General features: G+C 35.9%; 1 protein-coding gene across 1 annotated transcript in view; it reads right to left on the bottom strand.

Moving 5' to 3' along the window:
* Dnah6 (dynein axonemal heavy chain 6) overlaps window positions 1–18,780 on the bottom strand; it is a 205,335-nt gene that overhangs the window by 150,333 nt on the left and 36,222 nt on the right. The window contains exons 12-15 of the mRNA XM_010635241.2: window positions 12,370–12,490; window positions 8,852–9,003; window positions 6,715–6,867; window positions 2,935–3,186 (exon numbers count right to left, since the gene is read on the bottom strand). Coding sequence (XP_010633543.1) covers window positions 2,935–3,186; window positions 6,715–6,867; window positions 8,852–9,003; window positions 12,370–12,490 — 678 coding nt within the window. The remainder of the gene's footprint in view (window positions 1–2,934; window positions 3,187–6,714; window positions 6,868–8,851; window positions 9,004–12,369; window positions 12,491–18,780) is intronic.

Below are 18,780 nucleotides of genomic sequence, written 5' to 3'. Positions count from 1 at the left end.
CCTGGAGAACTTTGAGAACTATTATAACTATCAGTACTTGGGGAGGCCAGTTATCCCATCTCTTGTTCAGTATCGCCCTGCATTCTAAATGTCAAAGTGCTTGAGATTAGATAAAGCTAAGGTAAGTGCCCAGGCAGAAAGTATTTATTGACATTTAGGTGCCCTATGGTTGTGCTTTGGAGGTCATGGTGTTCTCATGAGTCATGAGTCTGGTAATGGGAACTGTTGAGAAAACTGGTGATCCAGAAGAGGTCCAAGCCACAGATTATCTGAGACTAAGATATGGCAGAAATGTTGGACTGTGGCCAGCATGAACGGAGCTTAAAGAAACAGGAAGGACCATTAGCTATCAGCTGTCTGGGTTGGTGCTAGGCTCTGCCTAGTAAGGTGTAATGGAGGTGCCCATGGTCCAGAAGGCAGCACAGGGACAGAATACCCTTCTTCTCTGCCCACCATAAAGAAATGGAAGAGGTGGAAGGGTGGCAATGCAAAAGGTAGGAGGAGCTAGAGGCAATGATGAAGCAATGACCCACGGAGAGTTTGGATTTTTAATGGAATCAAAACCTATCAAAAGCAACCAAGTTGAAATAAAAATAGCATTTAAAATAAAATAAATGATTGGTTGTCGCATTTAGGGTTTCTCCCCAAATTTTCTCTAGTGGTATGAGTAGGGGTCTTGATGGCAAGATATCATTTATGGAAATAACAAAGTTATAGTTCTCAGCCCAAGAGTGGCAGTAAATTTACTCAAGCCTTCTATAGAAGAAGCACTTGTTAGAGACACCCATTAACCATTTTTGTGTATATGCATCATGCTATTTAAAATACACAATTACACAGAGCACATTCTGATATTCTGCTTTCTACAGTGATCTATCTATATGCACCAAGAATAATTGTTCGTGTTTTTTTAAATAGTCTGCTGTGCATAGAATATAGTAAGTATATGGCATAGTGGTTAACAGCAGGCTATTAAAAGCACACTGCTTAAGCTTGAATCTTGATTTCACTAATTATTATCTGTGTGACCCTGGGCAAGTTGCTTAACCTCCCTGTGCCTTAATTTCTTCCCCTGTAAAAGACAATAATAAAACTTCATAAGCATTTTGAGCAATCAGGTAAATCATTAAACACATATAAGAATGTTTTCAGACGCACTATTCATCGTTGTCAGAAACTTTACACACTCCCCATATCCATCAACCATGGAATAGATAATGAAAATGTGGAATATGATGAAATACCATTAGCAACCAATGTGGGTGAACTACATCCACACATAGCTACATGGGCAAATCTCAGAAATATATCAAATAAAATGCAGGTCATGCTATATGATTCTAGTTAACTAAAGCTCAAAAACAGGCAAAACTAATTTATGACATTAGAATTCAGGGTAATACCTGCCTCTGGAAAGGAAGAAAGGATTTATGATTAGGAGAGGACACTGAAGGTACCAATAATGCTCTAGTTCTTGTCATGAATAGTGGATATATGGATGTGTTCATTTTCTGATAATTCATTGAGGTATACAGTTGTTACAGTTAAGTGCACTTTGTGAGAAAATACAAAGACACAGATACTTCAATGTAAAAGCAAAAATAATGTCAAATCCTTAGACTAGTTCTTGACAAATAGTAAGTACCCATTAGCTGGTTTGAGTATTTCCATGTTGATGCATTTAAAATGTAAGCTGTAATCATTAATGTCTGAGTTGTAATCTCTTGAATGGACGTACCTTTAATGTATTTTATTAGCCTTCTATTGATATCCATTGAGTTTTTTGCCAGTTTTAAACATTTTAGTATAACTTCATGATTTTATGATACCATATTAAGGTTTAACTAAGTTAAACAAAACATTGAATCATCACAAAACCATACATTCAGGAACACTTTAGTTAAGAATTACCTAGGGGATGTAGGTCAGTGGTACAGTAACTGCCTACCATGTATGAGAACCTGGGCTCAATTTCTACCACAGTGGGGGGAAAAGAATCACTGAGATAGCTGCTCTGGATCTTTTCTATAGAAAATTGGTGCAAATGAATCAAATAGTCTCCACTACCATTTTTGCCTCTTTCCATAGTGGTGTTTTCTAATACACTAAGCAAACTTTAAAATTGTGACAACAGTTATAAAATATTCTATCAAATATTAAAAAATTCATTTCAAAAAAATAAAAGTTAGGAGAAATAGAAGTCAATATTACATATAGGCTTTGCTTGTGATGGTCTAAACTTTAGTAAGTAAAGAGATCCAGAATTGCTTTAATTATAAATAGCAGCTCAAAAACATTTACTGGTTGGAATAAAGTTTGAAAAAGTTAATTCAGTTAAAATAATGTATATTCCCCAAATGGTTTGAGGGTAGATTTTTTTTTTTTTGGTACTGGGGATCAAACTTGGGCCCTTGTGCTTGCAAGGCAGGTGACAGAACCACTGAGCCAAATCCACAGCCCTGAAGGGTAGATTTTAAATGTTCTCACCATAAAAAAAAGTATGTGAGATAAGTATGGTTAATTATCTCAGTACCTTTCCCAGTGTATACCTGTATCAAAATATCATATTATAAACTGTAAATATATATGATTTTGGCAATTATACCTTAACTTTAAAAAATGAAGTTAAAAAGCTAAAGGTGTAGGGAAAGTGGGAAGGGTAGGGGAAAGGGAATAAGGGGAAAGAAAAAAATATGAGAAAATGAAAAAATGGAAATAAAGTGTTTGTAAATGGGGAGGGTAGGAAGGGATGAAGGGAAGGCAGGGACAAGGGGAAAAAATGAGAACAAGACCTGTCATGTAGAGGTGCAGGATCCCAATAATGAATGTAACTGTACTGTATTTCTAGAATGTACCAATAAACTCAATAAAAAGAAAAAAAATGAATAGTTAAAAGTTGAATGGATTATTATCTCATAATCCTGGTTAGGTTACCTGTACTTGCAGCTTTATTTCATTCACTTCATTGTTTAGCTCTTCAAGATCTCTACCCAAATGCTGACAAAATTGCTTAATGCTTGTTTCTCTGTCTCCCACTGACTTATCAATGGCATTCCGAACAGCAGTAATGGATGGTTTCATAGTGGCAAAAACAGCAAAATCTTCAGGAGGTGTGGGCACCTGATATTGGTCAATAAGCTTGTACATTTGAACCACAACGTTCCCTTCATCTTCAAGGCTTTCAATCTAAATAGAAACATTGGTTGTTCATTAAATATAGTAGAGTCGTTGCCTACCCTTTTCAATTTAGACCAATAGGAGACAGCTGCTGTGCAATATAAACATTAAGCTGTAAAGTCAGTACGTGAAGAATGCATTTAATGTTTTAATCCAACCAGCTAAAGCTAACTGGATCTTTAAGTATAGGGTCATCAGGCCCAGGAGCTAAGTGGTCAGAGCTGAGTACAGTCAGTGGTGCTCTTAAAACTATTTCTCCTCTCTCACTCCATCTCTGTTGTTCTCTGTCAGCATTAACAAGTGCCAATATCTAAAAATTTCCAAGCATTAATGTGCTGTGAGGATACTGGGCTTCGAGGCATGCATGCTAAACAGCAAGTGTCCCAGAGCGCTCTTGATTTGTGTGTGGCTATGCTCCTGGCTGCCTAGGTTTAGAACCCAGATCTAGGGTTGTGTAGTAAATTACTATGTTCAAATGACTAGTAAATGTCTTCATGTTCATGTCCTATATTCAGTGGACAGTGTATTTTCTGTCTGTCCTACTTTTCTGGCAAGGGATTTCCCCCGATTTTGTGAGTGAGGAAATCCCTCACCTCCAATTCTACCACAGGTTTGTAGAGGAAGCTGCCGCATTTATACAGTTTGGCCCAGTCTTCTCGCCACAAGCTGAATCAAGCAGTATTACACTGGAACCTAGAGAACCTAGCTCAGTCGGACCTTTCTCGAACATAGTAAGAGTTTAGACTACAGCTGTTGCCAGAGTCCCTTTGGTTTTGTGTGGAAGCAGAAATCAGGTCCTTAACATGAGAAGATCATTGTATAGAGGCTTTTAGAAAAATAATTCTGTCTGTAGCTTACATGGCACTGTCCTAGAAAACTTGTTAAAAGAGTTTGCAGAGCCTGCCCCCAGAATTACTGATTTGGAAGGTCTAGGGTGCATCCAAGAAAGTGCATTCTAACAAGTTTCATGTTCAATTGATGCTGCTGGTTTGGAACCACTGTTCTAGAGATGAGAGAAAAGGAGGGACTTTTCTGGTTTCTCTATGGGGCTCCAAGTCCATAGTTCCTGTCCTTTTTAAAGGATTGCTTCATTGCTATCTTTGGATCCCAGAAGACACCCAAGCAAACTTAGAATAAAATATTCCATTGTTCTAAGCTGTCTGTGACTTTTAGTTACTTTCAACAATGTTAACATCTCTCTACACAGGATTTGTTCATTTTCCTGTATTTCTTTGTATTTTGGATAAGCATAGATCTAAATTTCCCTAGGAGTGTCCTGTTTTATACTCACTGTCTTGAGTTAATAATTAATAACGTCTCTTTTTCTCTCAAAAGTATTCTGATCAGACAACGAATTATGCAGTCTATGCAATCTATACTGGTATGATACCACTATAAAACCACTCACTGCAGAAACATTCTGAAGAGTCACCTCAGACCCCTTTCTTGTCATCCAGTTGTCTAGTAACTTCTGATTTATACCTTCTTCTCTGTCCTTGAAAATACTGTTTTAACTTTCTGAATCAAATACCCTTTCTCCAAAGCTATACCAACTATCAGATCTTGCTTTTGTTTTCTTGCCTTGTGTATTTGCGTATGTTTCCCCCTCTCCCTGGTATTATTACCCAAGTGTTAGATGTATTTTAGGACATAGCTCACCTGCCCCATCTTTTACAAAGTCTGCTGTGACCCATAGACAAGTATAATCACAAACTACCCATTGCCTACAACAGTATCTTGTACCTCTACTCAGTGGGAAATAATTGCTTTCATTCTAGACTTTGAGCCCCCTGAAAGCAGGTTTGCTTTGAGGTTGTAATCCTTGCACCCTGGTATGTGAGTGCTCACTAAATATGCTGACTGAACCAATAAGAAAAGTCTCTGGGTATAGAACATATCCCTAAAGGAAGCTGCTTCTTCAATCCGCCACCCAGGAAGCATGAGCAAGTCTCTGGAGAAGGGACAGTTTAGTTTTTCTGCATGGTGAAGCCACTTCCTGTCCTGGAATCACATAGTGAAAGTCTACCTTCTACAGCCATTGATTATATGTGATCCTATCTTCCTGATTGTTTGCAGAACCTAAGAGAGGATTTAGTCCATTTACTAGACATTTAGAATCCTTACTGGAAAAGAGAGATTCCTTTTCTCAGTGGTTTGTAACCTATCATGTGGAAGCTGCTGTTGGCCAGGTTTGCCACTGCAGGATGAAGCAGCAGCAGCAGCAGCCTTTCTGCAAGGGACAGAAGTGAAGCCAGCTCTCAGAGATGTAGAAAGGAGAGATGGAGAGACAGCACTATCTGTGATTCCTAGAGCTGTCTTGTCCTGCTCTGGTCAGTTCCCTATTGATTGGGGAGAGGGGTTCCCTTGAGACACTGAATCCTTAAATGGGGACCTGATTTTGGCCCAAGACAGCTCTGGTAGATTTTGGACGTTTATCGCAAAAAGCTTAATGAATACAAATAATGCAAATGCTTATATCTTTAGACTCTTGGGATGATGGGAAACCTACAATTACTGCTCCTTTTGAGAAGGCACTGTTGTTGAAATGTGAAGATTGTTAGTTTTGCAGGCACGTGAAATAGCCCTTACTCTTAATTCTGTCAGTGATATATAACAAAGGATCCAATTGTTAATGGCTTACTTCATTCTCTTTATATTTTTATTTGTAACATTTCAATTTTCAGATATTTAAGAAGATAATTTATCGTTATTTCCATGCCAAACTTATATGAACAAAAATTAATGAGGAAAAAAAAAAAAGACTTTTGTGGTCAAATTGTAGTCTGCTAGCCACTAGGAGGAGCCTGAGAAAAGGAAACCAAACTTGCAGGAAGAAGCAAGACAGACGAAGTGAGTGGTGTGTGTGTGTGTGTGTATGTATGTGTGTGTGTATGAGAGAGAGAGAGAGAGAGAGAGAGAGAGAGAAACTGATGCCTTCATTTATATCACTTGAGTCCTCATATCTACTTTTTACCCCCCAGTAAGCTATTTTGAGTTGAATTTCTTTCATTCTTACAGACAATTCCCTCACTATTATACAGATACAGGTCAAGGGTTAAGACTTTCACTATGACTACTCTCTGAATGAACGTTCAATTACCATTTACTGAAAATTAGAATCGCGATAAACTATGGTTGCAAACACTGGTTTTGCAGCCAACGAGGTTCAAACTTGAATTCCAGGTGTATCACATACAAGTGTTATGTTCTTGGACAACATAATGTATAACCTATTTTAGTCTCAGTTTCCCTCATTTATCCTTATAGAATAAAAAATTATTCACCCTTCTCAAGTTTTTATAAGAATAAAAAATAGAATGCATATAAAAGTTTAACTCAGTACTTGACCTCTAGTCATCGTTTGGTAAATGTTAGCTGGCATTATTGCTGTAATGTAGGGCATCCATTCACTTTGAAAGTGTTTGTGACATTCTGACAGTCATTTCTTGACCTTTAGAGCCTCACTTTTTCTTATTATACATCTTTCTTTCCTGCCATAAAGTCTGGATGCTAAGTTTTATGAGATAATCAACTCACCCGTTCCTGAATTTCATCAAGAAATACTAAGCTATTAACATATTCTATAGTAGTAGTGGGAATAAACTCAAGCTTATACGCTGCATCTTGTGCCTCGGAGATAATGGCATCCACTTTTTTCTTGCTTAAATGAGGAAGCATAATATTTAACACCTAAGAAAGAAAAAGAAAATGGAAACTGTTAAGGTTTATACGCCCAAGAGCCTCACGTGCATAACTGTGAGGTTTCTGGAAGACTGTTGGACCATGGGGGTGTTAGAGCTGACTTATTTTGGGAGGGGAGCCCTGGTTGGGGGAGGCACATCACTGGGGACATGATGTGGAAGGGTGGATCCCTGGCCGGGCTCCCTTCTCTGTCTGCTTCGTGCCCACCATGATGTGAGCAGTTTTCCTCCACCCAGGTTCTTTCATCATGCCAACAACATGGAAGGACTGAAAATTCTGAAATGTGAGTGCCAAAATCAGCTTCTCTTCTACATTGTAAGTGTAGGCTATTTGTCCCACCAGTGAGGAAAGGCACTAAGCCAGGAATCAGATGCTTCACTATTTTCTATTTAACTATGTATTTTAAATAAGTCCTAAGTGGACATTTGTTAAATCAGTGGGTTTTGGAAGCAACAGTGTGTATGAAAGGGATTATTTTTCTCATGAAATTACTGCTCGTTAAATGAACCAACAGAAGGGCAGATTTTGCAGATCATTTATAGAACAAATAGGTTACACAGCTTATTACACAATTTGCCCAAATGCTCTGGTATCTTGCAAGCATGGTTTCTGAAAGCATCTTTGTCCTATAGGGCACATGTGCTGCCCTCCTGAGTATCAACCCTATTCCTTTCCTGTTGGGTTGGAGGCAAGTGGCTTGGGGACCATTGATTTCTCCTTCAGATATGAGCATGGCTTCTTTTGGCCAAAGTGATTGGATTAGGGTGGGCCTCTGACTTTAGTTGATCCAAGGAGAGAGAGGTCTAAGTCTTCTGTTTACTCTTGAGAGAGATGTGTACTGAGAACACCAAATTTCTCCTTCTCTCTATTTGTACACAAACAGGGAGATGTAACCAGTGGAGCTTTTAATAACTGTCACGAATGTGAGATAATGCTTGCCTTAGGATGAAGACAACCTGTGGGGATCTCAGAAAAGAGAAGGAAATAATTCAGGTCCTTTGTAACATCACTGGGCCACACAATGAAATCTCCCCGATGTTCATCCAATTTCTGGGCTTTTTAGCTGCATAAGCCTATAAATTTTCTGATTGTTTAAGCTAGTTTGAGTTTAGTTTTCTCTGTCTTTGTATATAGTAGTATTAAAAATTGTTGCTCTAATTATATGTAGATTTTCTTTTTTAACATGAAGATTCAGAGCTTTAGAAGAAAGCTCAATGTCATACAACTAAATACTGACTTACACCTAATTACTGACTAGCACTCAGGTCTTCAGTTTCTTTATAATGCTCTGTTTTCTGTTATCCACACTAGGAGTCAGCAAACTTTTTCCATAAGGCTCAGATAGCAAATATTTCAGATTTATAAGGCATACAGTCTCTGTTACAACTACTCAATTCTGTCCATGGAGTGAGAAAGCAGCCATAGACAATATGTAAACAAATTATATATGCAAAACAAGAAGCAGACTGTATTGGTCCTTGAATGCTCCAGTCACTGTTCTATACCATTATCTCTCTGGAGCATTTGAAAACGTACAAGTATGCACTGGCTCCAAAGGAAAGCATTGTGTTGGTTGTGTAAATTATTCTAGACCTTAAGGGTCAGTTCCTGATTAGGAAATTGTCCATTAAACTTGATCTCAGCATCTTAAAATCAACAGGCCTTTCTACTAGGACACTGAGCTGTTACAATGGTGTAACTCCTCAGGAAGCCTTAAAATATTCAAGAAAGAAAAAAATAAGTGAGAGTAAGAACCTGGTTTTAGCTTGCAATCCCTCTTGCATCTCATCTAAAAGGTGACTATCTAGTGAAGAAAGAATATGGACTTTTTTTTTATTAAGAATGAACAGCAGTCTTATGTTAGTTTCAGTATTTGCAATGTAAGATCATCAATAGCTTTATTTTTGCAGGAGAGAAAAAAGAGAAATTATTGAAAAGACCATAATTAAAAATTCTCTTAGTTTGTATTTACCTGCAAGCATCGTAAAGGTGATGGAATTAGTTTTTCTTTTAGTTGTTTAGTGTCAATGAGCAACAAACCTACATTTCTGGTGGGTCTTAGAGCCACTGCGTCCTTGTGCTGTTTGTGATATTTTTCCAGTTGTTCACTAAAGTATTTAATATCTACATAAAATAATTCACATAAATAATAAAATACACTGGATTTTAAAGAATCATTATAAAATATACTAAAGACATTTCATTCATAAATTTATACAAGTAATTACAATATTATGGTCCATACTTTGTAACTCTAAAGCATTAATTTAGAATGCTTTCTAATGTTTTAGTCTTATAACAAAACGCTATATTTTACAATGGAAATATGTTTTCTGGCTCCTATGAAGAGATGAGAATAACATCTTAAGGTATTCCTTTCTTTTCTTGTACTTTATTGTCCTCCATAGATGTGCAAATTGCAGGTTTGTGGCAACACTGAGTTAAGTAAGTATATTTGTTTCATTTTTCCAGTAGCTCAGATGATTTTTAACATATTTTAGCAATAAAATATTATAAAATTAAGTTATATACATTGTTTCTTAGACATAGGCTGTTGTACACTTAATCTCTACAGTAGAGTATAAACATAAGTTTTATACGCACTAGGAAGTGAAAATATATGTGTGACTTTCTTCATGTGATATTAGCTTTATTGCTGTAGTTTGGAACTGAATGCAGTGTCTCTGATATATGACCATAATATTACATCAGAGGGTCTAGCCTAGAATGGAGTACAGTCCAGGGTTAGATTGGCTTCAGGTTGGGCTTAATCTAAGAGCTCCCCCACATGGTACCAGAAAATAAAGCATTTTGATGATATTTGTAATAAAATTTTGAAACACAAAAGCTCAAACATAGCTGCTATTGCCATTACTTTTTTTTAACACCTCTCTCACATTCTTGCACCTTACATCACAGTAAAGGAATTTGTCAATTTGTATCTGGCATTGCATTTTGATGATCGTCCTGCCTCTGTTTACCACTCCACCTCCCCACCATGTACCCAGAGCCAATGGAAGCTTGATTATCCTTGAATATATTTTTATCAGACAATTGTCCCCAAACAACTCTTTCTAAAGCTTATGCAGTCCAAAACTCTTATGCTTTTCTTTCAAACTTTTTTTTTTTTTTTTTTGAGACAAGGTCTCACTATGTAGTTGAGACTGACCTAGAGCTCACTATGTAGCCCAGGCTGGTCTCAAACTCACAGTGATCCTCCTGCCTCAGCCTCCCGAGTGCTGGGATTACAGGCATGTGCCACCACGCCTGGCTTCTTTCAAACTCTTACGTCCCCTGGGTCTCCAAAACTTAGAGGACCTAACTGACTACATTGTTTGGTAGTTGAATTAGGCCTGCTTTGTACAGTGAAATCCCATGCTCTATGCCTTAGTGTCATCATTATGCTGTACATCATATCCCTGACTATCCACCCTGCCCAACATACACTAAGTCTCAGCGGATAGTGTTGCCAACGGACAATGGAATAGACCTGTCTAATTTTTTTGTTTTCTAAAATGGGGTCCCATTTTGGTCTCTCAAGTAAGCATCTTAAAAAAAAAGAGTCTGTTTGAGATTTTTAAAACTTAAGGGACATAACAACCAGATACAGTGCTGGCTCTTAGACTAGATCGTGAACTGAGGCATTGGTAAACTGCTTTACTTGGGGAATTTTAGACATGGAACAAGTTTAATAATTGTATTACAGTTCCTTAAATAATTAATGAATTCGTTGTAGGGGATGCAACATTGTTATTCTGGCTTTATAGGAACATTTATTTAGGGATGAATATTGAATTTAACTTAGAGATAGAATGATTGATTTAAAATACTTCAGCATTATAAAAAAAGATTGAAAGGAACTCCTAAGGTATTTATAGAAAAAACTAGTGCTGGATCATAAGGTAAAGGGTCAAAATGGTTGTTTTTCCATATAAAAATTAAAGCCATAAAACCAGTTCATAAAATAGAAAAGAATATGAATGATTTGCATCATATTTTTGAATAGTAAGTTTTATATACTTGACTTTATTATTTGAGAACTTCTTTGCTTAAAATTTCACTTAGACATTATAGATTATTTTCTTTTGTCAAAGATAATATTTCTAATAAGATAATTTCCCCTTGGATCTAATGTCTTTTACTATGTAGCCCAGGCTGGTCTCAAACTCACAGTGATCCTCCTGCCTCAGCCTCCCGAGTGCTGGGATTACAGGCATGTGCCACCACGCCTGGCTTCTTTCAAACTCTTACGTCCCCTGGGTCTCCAAAACTTAGAGGACCTAACTGACTACATTGTTTGGTAGTTGAATTAGGCCTGCTTTGTACAGTGAAATCCCATGCTCTATGCCTTAGTGTCATCATTATGCTGTACATCATATCCCTGACTATCCACCCTGCCCAACATACACTAAGTCTCAGCGGATAGTGTTGCCAACGGACAATGGAATAGACCTGTCTAATTTTTTTGTTTTCTAAAATGGGGTCCCATTTTGGTCTCTCAAGTAAGCATCTTAAAAAAAAAGAGTCTGTTTGAGATTTTTAAAACTTAAGGGACATAACAACCAGATACAGTGCTGGCTCTTAGACTAGATCGTGAACTGAGGCATTGGTAAACTGCTTTACTTGGGGAATTTTAGACATGGAACAAGTTTAATAATTGTATTACAGTTCCTTAAATAATTAATGAATTCGTTGTAGGGGATGCAACATTGTTATTCTGGCTTTATAGGAACATTTATTTAGGGATGAATATTGAATTTAACTTAGAGATAGAATGATTGATTTAAAATACTTCAGCATTATAAAAAAAGATTGAAAGGAACTCCTAAGGTATTTATAGAAAAAACTAGTGCTGGATCATAAGGTAAAGGGTCAAAATGGTTGTTTTTCCATATAAAAATTAAAGCCATAAAACCAGTTCATAAAATAGAAAAGAATATGAATGATTTGCATCATATTTTTGAATAGTAAGTTTTATATACTTGACTTTATTATTTGAGAACTTCTTTGCTTAAAATTTCACTTAGACATTATAGATTATTTTCTTTTGTCAAAGATAATATTTCTAATAAGATAATTTCCCCTTGGATCTAATGTCTTTATAAGAGTTGTTGATTCAAACACACCAGGTCTCAATGTGGGCCCAACAAAAAAGAGTAGTGCAAACTCCTAAGTTATGTAAACTTTATTTAATGAAATTGGTAGAGATATGTATATACTCCTTAAACTCCATAGAATATGTAGTCTTGCCACTAATACAACCTCATACTAAAAAAGAAGTCATTAGGATAAATTGCTTTGCATAATTTCCCTAAATAAAACAACAGTAGTGAGTAAAAGATAAAGGAAAAAAGTAATTCTATGGAAAATAACCTAGAAATGAATTTGTATTTATCTTGTTGGAATTTTTTCGTGCTATCATTTCTGCTACCAAATACTACCAAACTGAAACTTATATATAAAAAAAAATAGCAAAAGCAAAGAACTTACCAGGTTCCTGAAGTTTAAGAGCTTGTAAATCTAGACTTTCATTTTCCTTAAAGAATATCTGGAACTTTTCAAAAGTAGTTGCATATACGCGGGCAGATTCAAATGCTGCATGAATGGTTTCCTAGATGCATGAACAAACAATTTTAACTAAATCAGAATTCAATTGGGTATAGACACACACGCACATGCATACATGCACCCCCCCATACCGCTTCTGTGTCCAACAGTGTGCTTTGACTTGGGGATGTACTGATGTCAAGGAGCAAAACCTGACCTTTGAGGAATTGTTCCTTATGATTGAAAGAACACTTGTAATTTTTTATACTTCATAGTGATCACATATATTACTAGTAAAGCATATGACAAAGTGGTAACCTCTTCCTTCCTTCTTTCTTTCTTGTCTTTCTCGAGCAAGGCAGGGAGCGTAACCACTTAGCTAAATACCCAGCCCAATCTCTGTTTTCTAAACTACAAATTTTATGTCTTAGTTGAAATGTTTTTGAGCAAAGGCAAGATTGTTTAGCATGCCTAAAAATATCACTTGCTAATCTTACTGTCAAATTCTTAATTTGTTCTAATAAAAACTAGCTCTTTTAAATTTGACTTAATTCTTTTGACTTTTAAATTTAAAATTTTTTTAATTTTAATTTTTAAATATGACTTCAATTCCTACAGTTTTTTTCCCAAGACAATTATTTCCACTTATTTCAGTCCTTTAATACCTATACCAATATATATTATCACATGTTCAGTGCCTATGAATGGCAGTAAGGATTTGTTTGCTGTTCTTGATTCATGGCTCCCTGGCTATATTCCTTATCCTACTCTTGTATTTCCTATCAAGGCTTCTTGATAGCACAGTAAGTCTGAGGTAAACCTGGAGAGGATTAATGTAATTGCACAAATACAACACACCGATGTTAGGGAAAGTGGCTCAGAGTTATGCTTTGTAGATGGTAGGCTTCTAGTAGAAAGTTTAATTACAATGACAAGCAAACACCATGTACATTTGTATTTTTTGTTATTTATTTCCTTTTACTAAGCTCCTATGTAATCTTTCAGAATGCTTCTGCTGTTTCTTTCTTTATATTAGAAATTGAGAAAAATCTGTCAAACTATTCCTCTGTTGTGCTCACTTAATTGTGTATCTGATATATATGTGATCATGCAGATGACAGAACCAGGAAGTCTGTACATGGAGCTCCAGCTATATTCAGAATATAACCTAAAACTTTTTTATTTTGAGATCATTTCTGATTCACAGGAATGTTGCTGAAATAGCACAAAGAATTCCATATCTGTCACCCAAATATTATTATTATTATTATTATTATTATTATTAGTAGTAGTAGTAGTAGTAGTAGTACCAGGGATTACACTAGGGTCCCTGTGCATGCAAAGCAGGCGGTGGAACCACTGAGCTAAATTCCCAGGCCCCCTAAACATTATTAACAGTTTACCACCTTTCCCTCATCTTTCTCTTTATATACATGTTATTTTTCTCTGAACCATTTAAAGTTATAGTTGTGGAACCTTTATGATTAAATATTTAAGGGTTCATTTACCAAACATAAGGACATTTTCTTGAATAACCACAGTGTCACGGTCTAAATCAGGAAGTTAACACAGGTATTAAAAATTTGTTTTAAGATGATAAGATATGCACTTCTGCCATGTGTCCCAGTAATGTATTTTGCGACAAAAGAAAGCATTTTGGTTGTTCTGGTCCACTTCCTGTCCAATGTTATGTAGAGCATTGTTTTTGTGTGTGTGATACTGGGAACCCTGGTGTGCTCTATCACTGAGTGACATTCCCACCCCCCTTTTATTTTATTTTATCTTATTTTGAGACAGGCTGTCACTAAATTACCCATGTAGGACTCAACCTCGAAATTCTCTTCCCTGAGCTTCCCAAAGTGCTGGTGGGTGTGTACTGCCATCCCCAGGTCATGTACAGTATCTTGTGATGACTCTTTGGATTTCTTTAATCTGTGATACTTCCTGAATTTTTCCTTATCTTCCATGACCTTTGGATTTTGAAGATTATCTTAGCTGTGTGTGTGTTTTGTATGTTTTTCAGTCTTAGAATTCACTTACATACTTCTGCTATAATATCATGGAAGTGAGGTGGGTTCTCAGTGCGTCATGACACAGACTGTCAATTTACTTCCTTATTGGTAAATGTTACCATATTGGTATGGTAATATCTGTCAGGATCATCCCTTTAAACACTACTTCCCTCTAAAATATGTAAATACGAAGGGATGCTTTGCACCCATGTAAATATCTTGTTTCTTATCGTACTTTTGCATGTTCATTTTATTTTTAATTCTCAACTGACATATAAAGACATAAAACTATACATATTAATAGATGTTTTGATATGCGTACACTTTGTATAACATTTAAGTTAGGTCGCCTCTCTCCTCAAACATCTATCATTTCTTCATGGTGAAAGCATTCGATTACACTTTTTCTAGCTTCTTGAGATTATATAACACATAACTGTTATGTACAGTCAGTCATGCCACCATGCAGTGGTACATCAGAGCATCTTGTTCCTCTCTAACTGTAGCTTAGTATCCATTGATCAACCTCTTCCCACTGCTCTACCTAGCCTTTGGGTACCACCATCCCCTTCTAACTTCTATGAGATCAACTTATTTAGATTCTACATATGAGGGAGATCACATATTTCTCGTCTTCCTATGCCTGGCTTATTTTTCTTAACATCCTGATACCCACTTCCATCAGTGTTGCAAATGACAAGATTTCATTATTTTTATTTATTCTTTTAACTTTTGTTTTACGCCTGAAGGGCATGCCATTGTGAATAAACACAACATTTTCTTCACCCATTCAGCAGTTTACGGACACTTAGGTTGATTTCATATCTTGGCGGCCATAAGCAGGGCTGCGATGAACTTGGGAGCACAGATGCCTCTCGGATGCGCTGACTTCCTTTCTCTTCCATGAAATCCAAATCTCCCCCAGTGGTGGGATTACTTGATCATCTGGTAGTTCTATTTTTAATTTTTTGAGATAACCATTTCCCCTTATAGCTGTACTAATTTACATTTCTGCCAGTAGTGTGCAAGAGTTCCCTTTCCTCCACATTCTTGCCCGCACTTGTCTTTTTGATAAGTTACCGGGATGAAGTGACGCCTCGTTGTGATTTGATCTGCATTTCCCTTATGAAAAGGGATGCTGGGTATTTTATCATACACTTATTGGCCATAGGTATGTCTTCTCTTTCTTCTTTTTTTATGTATGTCTTTTTTTGGAAAAATGTCTATGTAGGACTACTCTTTTCAGGATATGTTGGAGGTTCTTGCCTATTTCTGTGACAGTACTGTGGTGATTTTTTTCCCACATTTATTGGTGGGCATTCTACGGAAGGAAAAAATCTTTTTTTCTTACTGAACTAAATTAATTCACAGCATGGATTCTCATTTCACTGCTATAATCTTGATTTATTTGATGTTCAGTTGTCCTAAGGAGACATGTAACTGTCTCTCTGAGGATGAGTAGTTCTACTTCATCATTCATAATATATTTACTTACTTGCTCAACTCTATATTATACAAAAAATAGTTTCAAAATTGTCACCGTGCTAATATACCATGTTAAAAAACAAACTTACCACCAGAATTCGATGTTTGTCTTTAGCATAGGGGTAATGCTCTAAATACTGTGCTCAAACGTCACTTAGTTTAGTTTTTCTCTGCCTTCCTTCAGTGTGGTTATGTTGTGCATCTGAAATACATTCATGTTCATTTGTTTTTGCCTATATTTTATTTTAGAGCTTTGTGCTCCACTCTTGTTGATGTTTTTAGAACTGTATTAAACCATGCCCAGAAATAGTTACTTCCATGTCTTTTCTACTCTATACCCACTATCATCATCCTTTTTGTCCATTTGTAATTACATTTTTACTTTGTAAATTTTTGACCTTTCAAAAGTTATTTATTTTTATGTAATCAAATCTTCCTATCATTGCATCTGTATTTTGAGTTGTAGATAACCTTTCCTTATGAACAAAAGTACAGAATTCACTTGTTTTCTTCTAGAACCTCTATAGTTGTATCTCACTTTTTGGTACCGGATTAATGTGTTATTATGTACAGTGAGGGCTGTGGATCTAATTTCATCTTTGTCCATATGGCTAATTGATTGTCCCAGATCTATTTATGAAAAATTCTCTACTTGTCTCAGTGACTTGAGATACCATATTTTTCATTCAATAAATTGTGATTTATTATAAGTGTGTTTACTGCAAATGCAATATATTATGAAATTTTCTAGCTCCATGAAAAACTTCTCAGCATTTTTACTGGCATGTGTTAATTTTATAAATCAACTTGGATAAAAACGATATCTTTGTTATGTTGAGTTATACCATCTAAGAATAAGTATCCAATGCTATTCTTGTTTCTTCCAGAAGATTTAAAACAAAAAAACTTAAAAGTTTTCTACATATGGCTTTTAAACATTTATTAGGATATATATATAGTTATATCGCCTTCTTCCTGCTATTTTGGAACTTTTTTCCTACCAAGCATTTTCAGTATTTAAGAACAATTTATATAGCATTGTGAGCATGGTCTTTGGATGTCTGATAAAGTTTCTCTGTGAAACCATTTGGTCCTTGTACTTTTTGTGTGATGTAAACTTCTCTTGTTCTTATGTGGATACTGGTACAATATCTACAAGTTATCTTGGTTTTATCTAGGTTTTCAAATTCATTTTGATAAATGTCTTCAAGTAATCTTTTATGGCTTTTAAGTTTTCTTTCTGTTTGAATGGTTATTTCCTGTCATTTCTCATTGATTATGTTGGTTCTTCTACATCCTTATTTTTTTCTACTTGGTCTTCCTTATAATGAGAATGTATGTTAACATCTTTTATTTATAGTGTCTTTACTTATGTTTCAGTCCATTTCTTTGCTTCATGTTTCCTGTGCTATCTGTGAATAGAAACTTATAACATCATATTTTTATTACAAATTGTGGCTTTTGAAACAGGTGAGCCTCTTTCTCACATTTAATGCTTATTGACTAAGACTGTACACTAATATTAAGATGTGCAGAAGAAAATTAATGTAACAGGCTTGAAATTGCTATCCTCAGTCCTATTTACAGTGTGGACACCTGAATTTCAAAAGGGTTCCTGCCTTGCCCCAACTGGGAAGAGTGGCTCATTGTGAAATAGTGTGGTTGTGCTGCAATCTGCTTTTGTTCTGGGAGTCTAGAATTTTGGTACATGCTAAGCAGTGTGGCCAGTTTCCAGTAAGAACCTGGGTACTAAGACTTTAACGAGCTTCCCTGCTACAGAGTATGACATGTGTGGCCACATTTCCTTACTGGAAGAATTAAGTAGTTCTGTGTGACTTTACTGGGTGAAGACACTTGGAAACTTGAGCCTGGTTTCTTCTGGACTGAACTCCCTGTACTATTTCCCTTTTCTAATCTTGTTTATATCCTTCCTTTATAATAAGTCAGCCAACTATATGCTGAGTCCTGGTAGGTCTCTTAACAAATCACAGAACATGATAGTAGTCTTGCAGTTCTTTAACTCCCAGGATCACAAGTCTCTACACCACCGGCCAGCCCTTCATTGTTAGCCTTTTTGAGTCACTTTGTTTTAGGTTTCTCTCTTCTATTCAGCATGTTGTTTTGTCTCACCTTGTGAATCAAATAAAAAATACTTTTCTTTTAATAGATAAATTGAGATTATCCACATTTCATTTTATTACTGATATTTGGTTTCAGAGTGCTCATATTTGAAAAATATGTTTTATGGCTGTTTTCTGTATTTCTTACTCTGCATGATATCTTTATTTTAAAAAATACCAGTTGCACTTAAAAGTCCTGTTCCTCATTAACCTTTCATGATTTGATTTATTGGCTTTTATTGATGGTCTTAATTCCCACCTGTTACTTCTATATCAAACTATAAGCAGACTCTAGTTTCATCTTATTCTCTCCCTTCTGTTTATGTGTTTATGTACTTATTTATTTTCAGTACTGGGAGTCCAACACTGGTGGCCAGGCAGGCACGGTGCCACTGAGCTAATTCCGCAGCCCCTCTTTCTGTTTTTAGTTGCATGATCTCTATTTATGAAATCATATATTTATATATTCATCCCCATTCTTCCCCCTGCCATTGTTTTATGCTTAGATATATTACAATTACCTTCACATTCTATCAGTTTTTCCCCCAAAATAATTTCTTAGCTGAGTGAAACGCATCTTGTAATAGATTCCTGATCAGTATCAAATTGCCTAGGTACTTGCAGATTTAAATGTGTTTGTTTTTCTCTAGCTTTGATCTTAAAGAAGTTAATAATAAAAAAAGAAAAAAAAGTACAATTTAAAGAAGTTAAAACTTAGTTATATATATATATATATA

The sequence above is a fragment of the Fukomys damarensis genome, unplaced genomic scaffold (assembly GCF_012274545.1).
Source record: "Fukomys damarensis isolate Sample0158 unplaced genomic scaffold, DMR_v1.0_HiC HiC_scaffold_2, whole genome shotgun sequence".
Taxonomy (NCBI): domain Eukaryota; kingdom Metazoa; phylum Chordata; class Mammalia; order Rodentia; family Bathyergidae; genus Fukomys; species Fukomys damarensis.
Note: the sequence above shows the minus strand (reverse complement) of the source record. Positions and strands in the feature narration are given on the sequence as shown.